This window comes from Chrysochloris asiatica, unplaced genomic scaffold, assembly GCF_000296735.1.
Source record: "Chrysochloris asiatica unplaced genomic scaffold, ChrAsi1.0 scaffold00027, whole genome shotgun sequence".
Lineage (NCBI taxonomy): Eukaryota > Metazoa > Chordata > Mammalia > Afrosoricida > Chrysochloridae > Chrysochloris > Chrysochloris asiatica.
Window position 1 is genome coordinate 8,183,774 of NW_006408545.1, and position 19,284 is coordinate 8,203,057.

Here is a 19,284-nt window from a genome sequence, read left to right on the forward strand (position 1 = left end):
TGATGAAGATCAAAGAGCACAGTCTTCAGTATGGATTACATCTCAATGTCAAGAAAACAAAAATCCTCACCACTGGACCAATAAACAACATTCTTATCAATGAAGAAGAGATTGAAGTTGTCAAGGACTTCATTCTTCTTGGATCAACCATCAACATTCATGGAAGCAGCAATCAAGATATCAAATGATGTGTTGCATTAGGAAAATCTGTTGCACAAGACCTTTTTAAAGTGTTGAAGAGCAAAGATGTCAGCTTGAGGACTAAGATGTGCCTGACCCAAGCCATGGTATTCTCAATAACCTGATAAGCATGCTAAAGTTGGACAGTGAATAAGGAAGACTGTAGAAGAATTGATGCATTTGAGTTATGGTGTTAGAAGAGAATATTGATAGTACCAGGGGCTACCAAAAGAACAAACAGATCTGTGTTGGAAGAAGTGCAGCTAGAGTGCTCTTTGGAGGCCGGGATGGCCAAACTTCGTCTCATACTTTGGACATATTGTCAGGAGGGACCAGTCACTGGAGAAGGATATCATGTTTGGTAAGGTGAAGGGTCAGAGAAAAAGAAGAAGACATCCAGCGAGATAGACTGGCAAAGTGACAGCATCAGTAGGCTCAAGCATGCAGCAATTGTGAGGTTGGCCTAGAACCAGAAGTGTTTCGTTCTGTTGTGCATAGGATTGCGATGAATCGGTACCAATTTGATGGCACCAAACAACAACAACAAAGGTGCATCTCTAAACCTGGCGTTTCATGGCGGTTTTGGTTTTTTGCTTTCTCTTGCTGTTTGACTTAGGGTTTGAATGACAGGGTTTGCTTTAAATTCTCTTAAACTACCTAGGGTTCTAGGCTTGAACTAAAGTTTAGGATTGGGCTTTTTGAAATTTATATGGAAAAATACGAGGTTTGGTTTGAACCTTAAAAGAAAGGTGAAAGAAGGTTCCTCATCATTTCTTTCCTAGGCTGTCACAGTAATCTCTGGATTGGTATCTCTGCAATTTGACTTAAGCACTGGATGGACCACTAACAACAATGTTTTAAGTTCAAACCCACCAGCCTCTCCTCTGAAACCCTATGCAGGGTCGCTATGAGTCGGAACCAATACAATGGCACTTAACAACAACAATAATCTTTATGGAAGCCAACTGTCACACCTTCTCCTTTGAAGCTACTGATGAGTTTGAACTTCTGACTTCTTAGTTAGCAATGGATTGTTTAAACACTGCACCTCCAGGGCTCCTCATGAACTCTCATAAAACAAGAACTACATCTTACTTTGACTCCTGGTGTAGCGCTTTAGGATAAGCACTGGACTGTTAACTATAAGGTTGGTGGTTCAAATACACAAGCCAATCTTTGGAAACCCTATACAAGGTCGCTGTGGGTTGGAAATGACTTGATGGCACTTAACAAAAACATCTTATTATGTCTCCTGTGCCTAATCATAGTGGCAAACACAAAGTGGATGCTCATTTTATTTATTTATTTGTTTTACCACCAGAGCTCCTTATAAGTATATGGTTGTTGGTGTGCTGTCGAGTCAATTCTGACCCATAGTGACCCTGTATAGGATTGCTGAGGAGCAGCTGGTGAGCTTGAACCACCAACTAACCTTGCTGTCTAGCATGTTAACTCACAGTGCCACAGTGTCTAATAAATACAATTTCTTTCTTCTTTTTTTTTTTTTTTTTAATGCTTTATTGTGAATTATGTGATAGTTCACATGGGAGGACATCATCAGGTTCACATTGATCCTGTCGCACATTGTTTCCTTGCCATGGTCACAATCCCCTCCATGCATCATGGACCAATCAAAGGGTACACCCCGCAAGCCTGCCTCTCTGTCATCCGCACACCGCCCCTCTCCCTCTCTGAGTCCAGAGTCCCCAGCCACTCCATCTCCCCACGTCATCGTCTCTGCCTCCATCACTGGCATCACTGCTTCTCTGGGTAGGGTTCCATTCTCTGCTCTTCTCCTTCAATGGCCCCAGGGACCTCTGTTCCTAGACTGTAAGGTTAATCACTCCCCTCCCTTTGCCCCAAAATGTCCACCTTTACATTTTCAGCCCTTACAATCAGTCCTGATAACAATTATTTGCTATTGTATTGCAAGGGACCTATCTGCATCTCCTTTTATCAGCCCTGAATAAGCAGAATGGATACCACTCAGTGGAGATTCCTGGATGCTCATTTTAAGTTTGTTTTCAAAATAGAAATTGAAGTGTGCCAGGCATTGTGCTCAATGTTGGTGTTGTTGTTATGTGCCATGGAGTCGGTTTCGACTCATAGCGACCCTGTACAGGGTTTCTGAGGCTGTAAATATTTATGGGAGCAGAAAGCCTCATCTTTCTTCCATGGAAATAGGCAGTACTTAATAAATACCAGTTAAATGAGTGAATGACAAACTTTTAATACTTCTAATTATACATAATATGAGGAAATAGTTTCCATCTCTCTCCTATACTGCTCTAAAATTATAAAGAAAATTAATGAAGACACTTGAAAGTTGACAAATTTTCATGACTAAACGTCAAGGTCCAAGCCTGTGAGTTTCATGAGAAGAAATTGCCTTGGAGTAAGATGCAAGGAACTATCTTAGAGTATAGAGTTGGCCATATGCCATTTTACTTTTCTGAATCCTAGTATCTCATTTGTGAAACTCGGGTTGTAAAAGAAGTAGCCGCTATGATTCATTATATTGGTACATTTCAAGCATAGTGAAATGGCAGATTTTTTGGAAAAGGCACATCATTGATATTTTTGTTTAATAAAGATTTATATTGTTTTGTAACAATACTTTTAGACTTACCCTAGTATTTGCTTGATTATACCTCCCACCTCTGCCACTTGTTCTTTCTCATTCTTATTTACATGAGTTCCAACATTTCCCAAAACACCCTTGGGACTAATATGCCCTTAGCGTTTGCTGCTCTGATCCCCTGTCATCTTCCTATTGCAGCAGATGTGTCCTGTGCTCCTTCTATGAATTCAGAAACTTAGCCTTTGCTATACTCGATGTGACAAATATTTTAATATGTGTATGATTTTGTGTGGTTGTTGTAGCTAAATGTTATTTCAGACTCACAACAACTCTATAGGGTTTCCAAAGGGCAGCTGGTGGGCTTGAACCACCACCCTTGGAATCAGTAGTCAAGTGCTTATCCTACAGTCCCACATTAGGACTCCTGTTTATGATTTATAATATTTTAATTCTCTACCCTCTGAGAGTGGTTACGAATCGGGCTGCGAACCACAAGGTTGGCAGTTCGAAACTACCAGCTGTTCAGTGGGAGAAAGATGAGGCTTTCTGCTCCCATAAAGATTTACAGCCTCAGAAACCCTGTGCAGGGTCGCTATGAGTCGGAACCGACTCCACGGCACATAACAACAACAACAACAACAACCCTCTGAGAGGACAATTTGAACAAAAAAATTCTTTAAATAACACCTTAGCCTGGTTTTTCTTAAGCCTTATTACTTCCACAAAACAATAGTGCCTTTGGATATAAAATTTGCATAAATACAGGTTCAGTAAATTGTAAAGGTAAGTTTGAACCTGGACATTCTGACTGCAGACTTCAAGTGCTCAACCATTGTGCTGCACTTCTGGTAACAGTTGTTGTTGTTAAGTGCCATCAAGTTGGTTCTGACCCATAGCGACCCTGTATAGGGTTTCCAAGGAATGAAGGGTGAACTTGAACCACCGACACTGTAGTTCAAACATCTTTGCAGTCTGGCGTATTAACCCACAGCACCACACCTTGCTCTACTAATAGATATTTGTTCTAGACAAAGATTTATTAAATTATTTTTAAATTCTCTTTCATCAGGTTGCTTTCAAGATGTACTTGGGAATCACTCCAAGCGTGATCTGTAACAACTCCAGCAGAAATGAATTTTCCCTGATTCTAGACAAGAATCCTCTGGTGGAGTTTGTGGAAGAGCTCCCAGCTGGCCGATCTTCTCTGTGCTACTGTAATTTACTCTGTGGGATTATCAGAGGTGCCCTAGAAATGGTAAACAACATATTTCATTGTGCTGCAAATCTGAATTTTTTTTTTTTTTAACTATCTGAAGTTTCAGTATGGTATAAATAGTTAACACACTTGACTGCTAACCAAAATTTTGGCAGTTCAAGTGCACCCAGAGGCACCTTGGAAGACACACTTGACAATCTATTTCAGAAAACCCAGCATGAAAAACCCTATGGAGTATATGTAGTTTAACTCACATACACAAGGTCCCCATGAGTCAGAATTGTCTCAACAGCAAATGGTTGTTTTTATTGATTTTCAATTTTGTTTTTTTGGGGGGAGGGGAGGATATGGTTGTTTTTGTTTGTTGATTTTGTTTTTAACTATCTACTGCTGTTTAACAAACTACCTCCAAATAGACCGGTTTTAATGGTTGCGAATCAGGATGTGAACTGCAAGGTCAGCAGTTCAAAACTACCAGCAGTTCCACGGGAGAAAGATAAGACTTTCTGCTCCCCTAAAGATTTACAGCCTCAGAAACCCTGTGCAGGGTCGCTATGAGTCGGAACCAACTCCACGGCACTTAACAACAACAAACAACATACATTTGTTATCTCTTACAGTTTCTAAGGATCAGGAATCTAGAAAACAGTTTAGCTGGGTGATTCTGGCTCAGAGTAAGTCATGAGCTTGTAATCAAACTGCTGTCTCTGAAGACTTGACTGAGGCTGGAGACTCTGCTTCCAAGCTTGGTTGTAGACAGTTAACTGGAGGCTCCAGTTCCTTGCTACATAAGCCAGTAGTTGGCTTTGTACAAAAAGAAAAAAAAGATCAGAGAAAAAGGGAAATAGAAAGAAAAAGGGACCCATGATGGACACCATTGATTTTTATAACCAAATCTCAGAGGTGACAAACCACCATTTCTGCTGTGCATTATTTACCGCAGACCAGCCCTGGTACAAACTAAGAAGAGACCACTTGAGGTTGTGAATACAAAGAAGTAGAAATCATTGGAGGCTCACTTCCCCTAGCTCTTCCTCTTTTTCTTCATGAGCACAATTAAGGTCCTAGAAGTCCCATTCTTTGCAACGGTATCCATAGTTTGTTACAATGCACAAAGTTGGATGTCTTTGCATAATCAGTAAAGCATAAATAAATATCCTTGTGGTATTCTTCACCCTCAGCCAAGATCCATCTGATGCTAGCAATGATAGTCCTGGTTCCATGTCCTCTTTTGAATCCAGTTTGAATTTCTGGAAGCTCCCTGTCACTATTCTTCTGAAATTGCTTTTTTTCTTCAGTAAAATTTTATTTGTATGTGATACTAATGATATTGTTCAATGATTTCTGCATTCCATTTGAAATGAGCCCAAATATGGGTCTCTTCCAGTCGGTCAGCCAGGGAGCTGTCTTTCAAATTTCTTGACTTAGGCTGCTCCAGTGCTGCATCACTTTGTTTTTTGTTGTGAATTCAGTGACGATCAGACAGATCATCAGTTTTACATTCAACAGATCACGTGCTTTACTTCATTATAAGGATTGCAATCCCCTCCATGTACCAACAGTAAAAATAGTTACCTCTGTGCATTTTAACTCTTGCATTCCTACCTGTATTTCCTGCTACATTCACCTTTCCTCTGCCAACTCCCTCTTGTATATTGCCTGCCCATCACCCACATTAACAGGTGTCTACCCTCTAGCCCATGAATAACTTTTGCTCCCCCACCCCCAGTAGCCATCATAGAATGGTCCATTTATCAAAAAAACTGTGTATCATTTCTCTTATCAAAAACTGTGTATTCCTTCCATCTTCTCTTTTTTCAATATCCTTTGATGCACATAATGTCAAATTTTTAGGAGAGCCCAGTCATCTATTTTTGTCTTCTGTTTGTATATTTTCATTTGTTTGATAGTGTATTTAATCTCTGTATCATAGCCTTAAATTTGTCCCTATTTTTTCATTGATGCTCTTTACTGCTCTAGGCTTTACATTTAGGTCTTTAATCCAGGGTGATTTGTTTTTGCATGTATTGTAAGATATGGATCTTGTTTCATTTTTATGCAAATGGATCCCCAGTTTTGCCAGCACCATTTGTTGAAGACACTGTCTCTTCCCCACTTAGCTCATTTTGGCCCTTTGTCAAAGATTAGCTGACTGTAGGTGGATGGATTTATTTCTGGGTTCTTAATTCTATTCCATTGGTCTATGTTGTCTTTCATTGTGCCGGTACCAGGATGTTTTGACTACTGTGGCTTTGAAATCAGAAAGTGAGAAGCCTCCTACTTTGTTTTTTTGTAATAATGTTTTCTGATCCAGGGTCCCTTTCCTTTCCATATTAAGTTAGTGATTAGTTTACTGTATCTTTACAGAATGATGTTGGAATCTGAATTGGGATTGCATTCTATCTATAGGTTGCTTTGGGTAGGGTTGACATTTTCACAATCTTAAGTCTTCCTATCTATGAACATGGTTTCATCCTCCATTTCTACAAGTCTCTTTTGGTTTCTTGCAATCATGTTTTGTAGTTTTATTTGTATAGGTCTTTTGCTTCTGTTGTTAAATTTATTACCAAGTTATTTCATCTTTTGGGTGATTATTGTAAATTATATTATTTTCCTGATTTCCTTTTAAAAGTTCTCTTTATTAGTGTAAAGGAATCCAGCTGATGTTTGTATGTTGATCTTGTACCCTGTGACTTACTATCAATGCGTTCCAATAATTTTCTTACTGAGTCTTTGAGATTTTCTAAGTATTGGATCATATCATTAGCAAACAGAGTTTTATTTCTTCCTTACCAATTTTGACACCTTTAATTTCCCTTTCTTACATTATAGCTGTAGCTAAAACTTCCAGCACAACATTAAGTAGAAGAAGTGATAAAGGGTATCATTGTCTGGTTCCTGTTCTCAAGGGGAATGACTATTTTTTCTCACCATTTTGAGTGATGTTGACTATTGATTTTTATATATGCTTATAATATACTCAGCAATTTCCCTTCTATTCCTATGTTTTATTGGTTTTATTAGAAAGCAGTGCTGGATTCTGTTATATGCCTTTTCGGCATCATGTGATGGTTTTCCTTTGTTTTATATATGTGGTAGATTCAGTTAATTATTTTTTCTAATATTGGACCATTCCTGCATTCCCAGGATGAATCAGCCTTGGTCATGATGTATTTTGGTTATTATTATTATTAATATCTTGTTGGATTCTGTTGACTAAGATTTTGTTGAGAATTTTTACATATATGCACACAAGGGATATTGGCCTATAATTTTCTTTTTGGGTGATGTCTTTGCCTGGTTTAAATATCAGAGTTATGCTTGCTTCATACAATGATTTGGGGAGTTTTCCATCCCCTTCTGTATCCTGGAATCATTTGAGTAGAATTGGTGTCAATTCCTCTTTAAATGTTTGGCAGATTTCACCAGTAAAACGATCTAGGCCTGGACATACTTTAGTTAAAAGTTTTTTAATGATTTGATCAAATTCTCCTCTTTTTTAAAATTTTAAAACTTTTTTATTGTGAATTTTGTGAAGGTATACAGACCAGATCATAAGCTTTACATTCAACAAATCATACACCTTGTTTCATCTCAATGATTACAAACCACTCCACGTAATAGGCTATCCCACTTCCTCCCTGCCATTCCACCCACCTTCCTATCCCTTCTCAACTCACTGGCCACTGTGTGTGAAAAAGATGAGGCAGCCTGCTTCTGTAAAGATCACAAAATTTGGAAACTCTATGGGGCAGTTCTGCATTGCCCTAGATGTCACTACCAGTCAGGATCAACTGGCTGTCAAGAGGTTTGGTTTTATGTGCTTTTACTAGGTACCTTCTCTTATTTTTGTTTATTTTTCCCTGTGACTCAAAATAACTGAATGAACATTCTACTGAGGGTAAGTCAGAAATTTCATGATCTCCTCTGTGAGCAATTGTAATGAATAGAGAAGTAAGTCCTAAGGGTTTACTGTGGTGTCTGGGAAATGGGAAATGTTTTTCAGAAGAAAAGAGGCCTAAGCATCAAATATTCAGGTCTGTAATTTAAATCATTAATTTTATATTCATAATTTATTTAGCTGATTTTTTCCCCCCAAAAGCTCTCAAAGCCATAAGCGATTGCTAAATGTTGTCAGGATAAGTGATTATGTTATTTAGCTAAAGACAGAATGATTTATGGCAAATCAATCTGAGAGGATCACTTAAGGATCCACTTATCCTTAGAAGTTCTTGGCCTGCACGCTGGATTGAGGCTGTCTTTGAGTTAGGAATCTGTGTTCTTCTTGAGATGGAGTTATAGTTCAGATCTGTATAGTGAGCAATGCCTGAACTAGGCCCATACCACTGGATCTTCCCTAGAACCATTTGAGTTGGTTCAGATCCTCAGACATCCTTCTCTTTCCAAACTTACACCTCAAAGTTGCTACACAGCCAGACCATCTCTGGAGAACATGCAGTAAAAGGCCTTTAATTCACAGAACTGGCTCTTATTTTTATCATTTCAGAGGGAAAGTCAACTCCTTATGGGATGAATGCAACTTAAAATGGGATTGAGAAAAAATTTACAAGTATGTATTTTTGTTCTTTTTTTCTTTCCTAGGTTCATTTGGCTGCTGATGTTACATTCTTGCAAGACAGACTAAAAGGCGACAGTGTGACAGAAATAGGAATAACATTTTTGAAAAAGCAGGATGAGAAAAAACATAGACGGAAAAAATGAAGAAAGGCATGCAAAATACCAAAGGGTGACTAGTTGAGGAGTTACTACTAGACACATATGTATAGTCACAGATATTTTGAATTGCTTGGTAGCATGAGCTTTTGAAAATTTAAAAATCAGCTAGAGATTTGAAATATCCAGCACTAGAATTTAAAGTTGTTTTTCCTTTGCTTATAAGTTTCACATATTTTCAATCTGTGTCCTTAAGATTTCATATACAAGTAACTCCTCAGAAATATAAAATCCATCTCAAGAGAGTCTATTCATTCCATTTACTTATTATGGTAACAAAGCACACACACACACATACATACACCACCTTCAGAAAAAGTATATCTAGCTCTTCTTACTATAAAAATGTGTGAAGTGATGCACCACTCTGTTGACAGTTTCTAGATATTGTATATTACATTTTATGTGGAAACATAGAATGAGAATTCTATGTGACATTTTTCCATATTTCTGAGAAATTATAGATATTATTTTTCTCATGTTAGCTTCACTCCCTGAAGGTCCTCTTGATTTGTAGTAACCAAGGTATAGTATATATTGGGATGATGGTTTTTCAACATTTAAAACTAACATTTAATTTTAATTTGTTTAAGTTTTAGAGAGTTGGCATTCATCAAATCCCTTTCATTTCTCATGAAATGTTGCTGATGGCCAGACTAGGAAATCTTTAAAATGAGGGTTAAATAATGTTCTTTGAGAGTGCTTTCCTTATTCCAATGATTATTTATTTAGAATTGTTATTATAATTTTTATCCTTTAAAAAACCAAAGATGTACAGTCTTGTGAACCCTATACAGAGTCGCTATGAGTAAGAACCGAATTGACAGTCCTTAACAAAAATCTTCTGGTATAGCACTGTAGGTATGTTTCTTTTAACCAGATTAGCACTGGATGGCTAACTGCAAGATCGGTGGTTCGAACCCACCAGTTGCTTTGGAAACCCTGTACAAGATCACTTTGAGTTAGAACTGACTCAATGACACAATGACACACAATATCAACAGCAAAAATCTTCTATTTAAAATTTTAAATGCCTTGGATTAAATAAATATTCTTCACTAGACCATCATCATACACTATAGCAGGCTGCATAATAGCCGAGAATCTACCAGGCTTTGCAGAGAACTCATTCACAGGGAACATCGTTACAGTACATGCAATACCATCAGTTACAACTTGTGTAAGTGATATGATTGTAACAGGCTTCAACTAGTGCACAGGATCCCACATAGGACAAAGATGAATGAAATAAGAAAAGGTCTTTCCTGTTTCCAACGATCTCATTTACATGAACCAACACATTCAGTTTATTCTTTAAGCGAGTAGAGTTGGGTTTCTATTACTTGCAACCAACAGAATCTGAATACATCTGTAAATTCTCCCACCCCCACCAATAGAAATGTAACAAAGTTCATTGTCTGATAAGTATGTGATATGTCAAAAATCTGCAAAATACTGGAGAATATTAAAGAGAATAAACTATTTATCACTGCATTTTGCACATGGTTGAATGGTCAATGAAATAAAACCTGGACTCACATAGTTCTCCTCTTCACAAAGACGAAAAGGTCATAAGAAGGAGAGAATAGAGGCTTGCATTATAGTAGGTAGCTTCAAGTTCTAGAAAAGGAAAATTCCACAGAAAGAAGACATCATTTTAAATTAATAATACCTGGTTAAAAGAAACCAAGATAGAGGCATTTGTGTTTATTGCTTCAACACATTTCCGCTGGAAACAAATCACCTAAGAAGTTACTTGGATTCCAAAATATAAGCAATCCTCTAATTTCAGAAGTCTCCCAGGGCTTAAATCTCTCAAGCCACCGGACTATGTTTAGTTCCTTGTTATTTCAGTGTAATGTTGAGTTACATAGAAGTTAGTGACTTAAAAGAGGAAATGCTAATTCCTAGGTCCATATATATCAAGCAAGAAAATAGTCTGGAAATACTGGCTTCTTTACAGATTTAATTAATATTCTATAAGGCGCTAGGTCAGTGGTTCAATCTAACCAGCTGCTCCTTGGAAACCCTATACAGGGTCGCTAAGGGTCGGAATCAATCCGATGACACTTAACAACACAAATTAGTATGTGGCATGTTGTTTAATACTACAGCAGTGTCTGAGACAAAGGGGTGGTTGGTATGGCACAATAGGATAAGCACTCGGCTTCAAGGTTGGTTTGAACTGCAAGGTCAGTGGTTCAAACTCACCAGCAGCTACTCAGAAACCCTATACAGGGTCATTATGAATGGGAACTGACTGAAGGGCAGTTAACAACAACATTAAACCATAGTGGAGCTACATTTTCTGACATTCAGTCTTTAGATGTGGAGATGATGAGTACAGGAAGTAAGGACTGGCTCTAATCTTGGGGGACTGAGTGAGTGGAGATATCACAGGAGGACAAGGCTTAGAAAAATAAGTGAATAAACTTAGTGTGTTTTGAGTTTGAGGTGCCTTTGACATAAACAAAATTAGGAGCTCGGAGAAGAGCTACTAAAGGAAGATGGGCTTGGAGTCATGCACACACAGATAAGATTAAAAGCAATGGATGTGGATGACAACATCGGAAGAGAGGATGACTTGAGAAAATATAAGTGGCAAAGATAGAATCCTCCATTCAAGAGGCAGCAAGTGATGAGAACAGGGGAAGATGAACTTTCAGTCAGAGTAATAGAAGGGGAAGTCTGCTAACAGGGGCAGATTTCAAGGAGAGTAGAGTGGTCAGAGGAGTATCAGATGCTGCTGAGAAAGTCAAGAAAGTTAGACCTGAAAAGGCACATGGGCTTTGGTAATTGCCACAGAGTGATTTCAGGGCAGTGGTGGAGACAGAAGTCCCACTAAGAGGTGAGATATGTATAGATGATTCTTTCAAGGAAAGTGTCTGTAAGTAGAAGGAGAGATAGGGTGTGAAGTACAGAATTGGGAGGTTTTCTCTTTTGTATTTATGTATATATGTATATGGAGTCCTTGTGTGGCACTGTGGGATAAAGCACTGGACCGCAAGGCTGGTGGTTCAAACTTACCAGTTGCTCCTTGGTAACCCTATACAAGGTCGCTTTAAGTCTGAACTGATGTGACAGCACTTAAAACAAGAACAATGCGTGTATATGTGTATGGTTATGAATCGGGCTGCTAATCTCACAGTCAGCAGTTTGAAAATACTAGTTGTTCCGCAGGAGAAAGATGAGACTTCCTGCTCCCGTAAAGATTTACAGCCTCGGAAACCCTATGCAGGGTTGCTATGAGGCAGAACCAACTTCACGGTACTTAACAACAACAACAAGGTTTTTGAAAATATAGGAGACAGGGAATAACTGATGAAGCAAGGCTGTGTACCAATGGGAAAGGGCAGGACCCAAATCACAGGAGACAGCTTTGACGGATCTGCATCAATACTGTGCTTTCCCTGAGAGGAATAATGGAGGTGAGAGTAATAGATGTGGATGGACTTTGAGATGTATGGAAAGACTGAGAGAGTTCATGAGCGTTGGCTTCAATCTTTCCAGGGAAGTGACATTCAAGGTCTTATCGAGATAGAGTGTTCAAGGTTGGGTGAGGATGTTTTCTGTTGTAGCTTACTACCCATACTCAGAATTCACATCCCAGCAATGGAAAATAACTCGGCCTTCATGTTGAGCAATATAAACCCCTGGGAGAGAAATACTGATCACCCTGTGTGCTAATGAATGGTTCCCCACCTTCACACTAACACACAGTGGGAATAAATGTGACTGAGTTCACTTACCTGCATCTTCTTAAGGATCATCAACCCCATCTCCTCCACTCTGAGAGACAGGAAGGTTTGGTTGGAAACTGTTTTAGGGAGTCCTTCCAAAAGCTAATTGGATGCATGGCTACACAGTTTCCTCAGGAATTTTTGCATTCTGAAGTTGCACATAGCACTCACATAGAAATGACCAAGGAAGTTACATTTACTGAGTCTACTAAGGAGCTCTGGTAGCGTAGTGGTTATGAATCGGGATGCTAATCTCAGGGTCAGCAATTCGAAACTACCAGCTGTTCCGTGGGAGAAAGATGAGGCTTTCTGCTCTTGTAAAGATTTACAGCCTCAGAAACTCTGTACAGGGTCGCTATGAGTCGGAACCGACTCCACGGCACCTGACAACAACAACTCAGACTTGGAAAGTGATTGTTCCAAAGGTATCCAAGATATGTCATTACTTCCCTTTGGAAAGGGGTTTGCACATAATTTTCCAAGTGTTGTTAAAACACCGCAGGAAAAGCAGCACAAAAGCTGGAGCCATAAGGTAAAATAGTCCATACATATCATTGTTACTGCTGCAGGAATGCTTAAAATAGACAAGAAAGGAAATCTTCACACCCACTATCAGACTCTCAGCAGTTCCAAAGACTAACTATGACTGTCTTGTGGCAGCCTAACAAATTCCAGACAGTCTGGAAAAGCTTCATGTCTAAACAATGTACTGTTTAGCCCCCTAGACAGGTGAAAAATGGGCCTGTTAAGCTAATCTGAGCACCTGCTGGGTGAAGTCCCTCTTGAGGAAGTCAAATCAAATGAATGAATGGGGAGAAATGAGCCCCCAAACAAGTTACTACAGCTTAGACAGCTCAAGAGTTCATTCTTTATAAAGAAGTCAATTTATCCAGGCCTAAGAGTTGGTTAGGATGGTATTTCTGTTCATGGATTGGGTCAGCTGTCCCTTAGCAAATATTTGTCCTTTATAATCTAAAGGTTACCACAGTTGAACAAAGTTTCACTGCATTCCTGGGAACTGCCCTGCTGAGACAAAAATATTTGTAACAGATTTGGCTTGGATGCAGGAAAATAGAACATGCAACTTTGTGAAAATCTTTTCAATTCTGGAATGATAAACTTTATAACTAAAATAATAAATATAAAGATTTAAGGCCAAAGAAAGACCTTGTTGTTGTTGTTGTTGTTGTTAGGTGCCATCAGTTTGTTCGACTTACAGTGACCTTAAACCAAGGTTTCCAAGGAGCAGGTGGTGAGGTTGAACTGCTGCTTTTGTAGTTCTCAGTCCAGTGCTAATCCTACACTGCCACACCAGAAGTCCAAAAAAACAAACAAAAAACAGCTTAGAAATTATCTAAAGTATCCTATTCTTTTTTATTGATAAAATCACTGAGACCTGAGACGTTGTTTTGATATGAGGAAGAAGAGTAAATTGAATAAATTATCACTAGACTATGAATGAGCCTGGCAACAATTGTGAGATTGGCCCAGGACCAGGCAGTGTTTTGTTCTGTTGTGCACAGGGTCGTTATGAGTCAGTACTGACTCAATGGCACCTAACAACAATGACCGAGCTGGAGTCCTGGTGTGGCACTGCAGGTTAATATGCTGGACTGCAAAGTCAGTTTGAACTGCAAGGTCAGCAGTTCAAGCTCACCAGCCGCTCCTCAGAAACCCTATACAGGGTCACTGTGGGTCTGAACTGACTCAACGGCATTTAACAACAATGAATGAGCTGGTAGCATAGTGGATTACTAGCTGAACTGCTAACCTCAAGGTCAGCAGTTCAAATCTATCAGCCACCTCACAGGAGAAAGCTGAAGCCCTCTGTTCCTGTCAAGATTTATAGCCTCGAAAACCCTATACAGTGTCACTATGAGTCGGAATTACCACCACCACCCCCCCAGTCTATGAATGGTGGATCCATATGATAAGCACTGGACTACGAACCACAAGATCCACAGTTCCAGCCTGCCAGCCGCTCCTCAGGAAAAAGATGAGGTTTTTTTGCTTCTGGGAAGACTTTTCCTTAGAAACCCTTTACAGGGTCGCTCTGAGTCAGAACTCACTCATGGCATTTATCAACAAGTTTATGGAAGGGAGTTTGGTGGCTATGTACAATAAGCACTGGACTGCGAACCACAAGGTCTATGGTTTGAACCCACCAGCGAATTTCTGCACCCTAGAAAATTCGAAAAATCTTAGAAACCCTATACAGAGTCACTAAGAGTAGGAATGGAATCCATTGTACTTAACAACTAAAAAGGTCTGTGGAAGCACTGGATGGCGAACCATGAGGTCAGTGGTTCAAATCCACCAGCCTCTTCTAGAAAACTCTATTCAGAGTCACTATGAGTCAGAACCAACTCAACTGAATTTAACATGAAATTGCCTACTCTTTTTTTCTTTTCCTTTGTTATTCTTCCTCCCCCACCCCCGAAAATAATGTGTAAGTTTTTTCAATAAGACAATAAATACACATAGCTTTCCTTCCTGTACATAAAGTCAAAAAAATGAAGAAAGCTATTTAGTTTTCTTCCCCCTTTTCTTCTTTTCTCCTTACGCTTCTTTTTAACTGCCTTCCCGGTCATCCAAGTTAACACATGTCTACACTCAGTAAATAAGTCTCTTCTCCTTCCCACTCCTGGTAACATCAAAGAAAGTTTATTAAATAATGAAAAATTTTCTTGGCTTTTTACAGTAGTGGTCTCAATAGTTTCCCCTTTGCAATGGGGGAAACTTTTCACTCCACATAATGTCTTCCAGGTTCTTCCATGTTGTGCAATGTTTTGCAGATACTTTGTTATTCTTCAACGTTGCATAATATTCCATTGTGTGTATGTACCAAAGTTTGTTCAACCATTCCTCTGCTGATGGACATCTAAACTATATCCGTCTTTTTGCTGTTGTGAATATGCTGCAATGAACATGGGTGTGCACATATTTATTCATGTTATGGCTCTTATTTCTTGAGAACATATACTAAGTAAAGAGATTGTTGGTCCATGTGGACTCCTGGAGTGGCACTGTGGGTTAGTTAATGGACTGGACTGCGATGTTGGTTTGAACCACAAGGTCAGCAGTTCCAGGGTCGCTATGAGTTGGACCCGACTCCACGGCACTTAACAAGAACAGTAACAAACTGTGAGAGGATAATGTCTGTTTGTTAAAGACATTCACTTATCAGACATTTTTGTTATAGCAGCACTAGAATACAACAACAGTGTTCTAGTTCTTACTACCTCCTCAGGGACCTTAGTTCATTAATGATCACACTTTTTCATAAGCCTAAACACTCTGGCATGGCACTGTAGGATAAGCATTGAAAACCTAACCTCAAGGCCGGCAGTTTAAAACTGCCAGATGCTTCGAGGAAACCCTATACAAGGTCGCCATGAGTTGGAACTGACTCGACAGCACTTAACAAACAACAAAAGTATACTCAAGTTTCTACAGTCCTAAAAACTGTCTCAACAGTTTCCTTCAGAGTCCACTGATGACTTTCACTGACATCCCTTCACTGACAAACTAAGAAAGCAACATGATGTGTCAAAAAGAATTACAACTTTGAAACTGGACAATGCTAAGTTAAAATGCTTAGCTAAGACAAGCCACCTTCCCTTAGGTGAAATAGTATGATGCCTTCTTTGAAGGTTTAGTAAATGGCACCCGTCCTTCATATGTTTGCTGATTATTTTTCTTTCTTACTACTCATTCCTCAATTCAATACAATCTAGTTCTGATTCCACATTCTATTGAAACTCATTCATAAGTTTCTTTTAAAGCTTTTATTGTGAATTGAGTGATAGTTTCCATGGGAGAACATCAGTTATGCACTCATCCTATCGTATTTCGTTTTATTGCAATGATTAAAATGCCCTCCATGCATCATCACTCAACAGTATTTGCTTCTATTCCTACTTTTGTTTTTTGTTTGTTTATTTGTTGGTTGGTTGGTTTTTATGCACACAAAAAAACACTTAGGAATATATAATCATTTAAACAACCCAAGGACACATTCTGCAAGCTTGCCTCCTGGCCGCCAACACACAGCCTTTCTCTTTCCATGAGTCTAGAATCCTCAGCTGTTCTATCTTTCCATGTCATCATCTCTGCCTCCATTTCTGGTGTTGCTGCTTTGCTGGACAGGGTCCCACATTCCGTTCATGATCATCTCCCTATATGGACCAATGGTCCTCTGTTCTTGGTAAGTTGAATTAACTACTCCCCCCTCGTTTTTGTTACAAATCTTCTACCTTTACAGTTGTGATAATTGCAATTAGTCATGATAACAATTACTATTGAATCATAAGAATCTTATCCCCATATCCTTTCACCAGACCTATCTAGACTATATAAAAATTACTCAGTGGGGATTCACAAATTTCTTACTCATTTGCCAAATAAATTCAGCACTTTTGTTCCTATCTAAACCTCTTGACAGAGTCCTTCCTGATGAGGTGTGGTATGATAAAGCACTAGACCAAAATGTTGGGGGTTCAAAGACACCAGCAGCTCCTCAGAAACCCTATATAGGGTCATTATGAGTCAGAACTGACTCAACTTCACTTAATAACAACAACAAACCTCTCAGTAGTGTCTGACTCCCACCCTTGTTTCATTTTTCTTACTGAGGTTCTGAGAAATGAAAATTTTCTCCATCCTGATTCTTCTCCTGAGTTCAAGTCATCATGAACTCTAAGTCAGCCTCATTCTTCAGCTTTTTCTTTCCTCCTCCAGTGTCCCAGGGACCCATGGTTAACACTTTTATCAGGGTAGATATTCCTCCTGGATAGTAAGATTTTGACACAGAAAACCTCCCTGAACTTAAGTCCTAAGTTCTCTACCCCTCTTCTCCTGTTTCCTACTAGTCACTCAACTAGGTATTTCAGGAACACTCATTTGGTGAGTGCAAATGAATGAATCCAAAACTGAATTCATTCTCTTATTGTTGTTGAGTGCTGTCGAGACAATTCCGACCCATAGTGACCCTGTATAGGGTTTCCGAGGAGCAGCTGGAGAGCTTGAACCGCCAACCTTGCAGTTCAAATGACTTTGCAGTCTGGTGCATTAGCCCACAGTGCCATACCAGGACTCTGAATTCATTCCCTAGTCCTTGCTAAATTTCCTTTTCTTCCCATATTTAATTTCCTTGTTAAAACTGTCAAAACTAAAATCCAAATATTAACTTCTGACTCCTTCCTTTCTCTCAATCACTGTCACATATACTGAGCAAATAATCCAAGAAACTTATATGAACATAGCATCAGGATTGTAGGAAAACTGATTAACAACCTGCAGTATGTGGATGATGCAATCTTGCTTGATAGAAGTGAAGAGGACTTGAAATACTAACTGATGAAGATCAAAGACCACAAGCTTTAGTGTAGATTGCACCTCAATGTAAAGAAAACAAAAATCCTCACAAGTGGACCAATAAACAACATGATGATAAATGGAGAAAACACTGAAGTTGTAAAGGACTTCATTTTGATTGACACACATGGAAGAAGCAGTCAAGAAATCAAACTATCTATTGCATTAGGCAAATCTGCTTCAAAAGACCTCTTTAAAGTGTTCAAGAACACAGGTATCGGTTTGAAAACTAAGGTAACCTGACCCTTAGTATTTTCAATAGCTTCATATCATGTGAAAGTTAGACAATGAATAAGGAAGACCTTAGAAGAATTGATGTATTTGAGTTACAGTGTTGGAGGAGAATATTAAAAGTACCAGAATGCTCCTTAGAAGTCAGGATGGCATGATTTTGTCTTTCATACTTTGGATGTTATCAGAAGGGACCAGTCCCTAGAGAAGGACATCATGTCTGATAAAATGGAGGGCCAAGGTAAAAGAGGGAGTCCCCCAAAGAAATGGATTGGCACAGTGGTGGCAGCAATGGGCTCAAGAATAACAATTGTGAGGATGGCGAAGGACCGAGTAGTGTTTCTATGCTGTTGTGCATACACAGGGTCATTATGTGTAGAACTTGACTCAGTAGCACCTGACAACAAATTGCTTCCTAAAAGGTCTCCCACTTGCAGTTGCCTCCATCTTCTTGTATATTCAATAAAATTTGAGATCAGAAACTAGATTGCACTGAATTGAGTAATGATTGGTTGTTGTTAGTGTTGTCGGATTGGTTCTGGCTCATAGTGACTCTGTGTAGGGTTTCTAAGGAGTGGCTGGTGGGTTTGAACTGATAGCTCTGTGGTTTAAACTGACCTTGTGGTCCAGAGCTTATCCCATTTGCCACTCCAGGGCACCACACCAGGAATGGTAAGGAAAGAAAACTCAGATGCTTTTATACCACACTGAAAATCTTTTAAGAGTTTTCCCTATCTACAGAATTAGCTTTCAGAACATACTATGTTCCTTGCTGTTCCTTTTCCTTATGAATTCCATTCACCGACCTCCTACAAATATCACTTAACTCAATGAAGACTATCTTAACTGGCCTGTCTCCTTACCCCACCTCCACATTAAATGAATTGTCTCAAAACTCATAGCCCCTATTTCTGCTCCTTTAGTACATTTCACATATTTCTACACTGTATGCTGAGTACTTGCCTATGTATCTTCCTCTCCAATAATGATGCTGGAGAATGCATGATAGAATTCTGCAAAACCAATGATTTGTTCACTTCAAATACCTTCTTTACACAGTATAAGAGACAAATATATACATGGACCTTACCAGATGGAATATATTGAAATCAAATTGACTATATCTGTGGAAAGAGATGATGGAAAAGCTCCATATCATCAGGGAAAACAAGGCCAGGGGCAGACTGTGGAACAGACCATCAATTACTCATATGCAAATTCAAACT

General features: G+C 39.0%; 1 protein-coding gene across 1 annotated transcript in view; it reads left to right on the plus strand.

The window, feature by feature from the left end:
* TRAPPC3L (trafficking protein particle complex 3-like) overlaps positions 1-8,699 on the plus strand; it is a 51,284-nt gene extending 42,585 nt beyond the window's left edge. Inside the window, exons 4-5 of the mRNA XM_006839910.1 lie at positions 3,831-4,016; positions 8,580-8,699. Coding sequence (XP_006839973.1) covers positions 3,831-4,016; positions 8,580-8,699 — 306 coding nt within the window. The remainder of the gene's footprint in view (positions 1-3,830; positions 4,017-8,579) is intronic.
* The last annotated feature ends 10,585 nt before the right edge of the window (positions 8,700-19,284 follow it).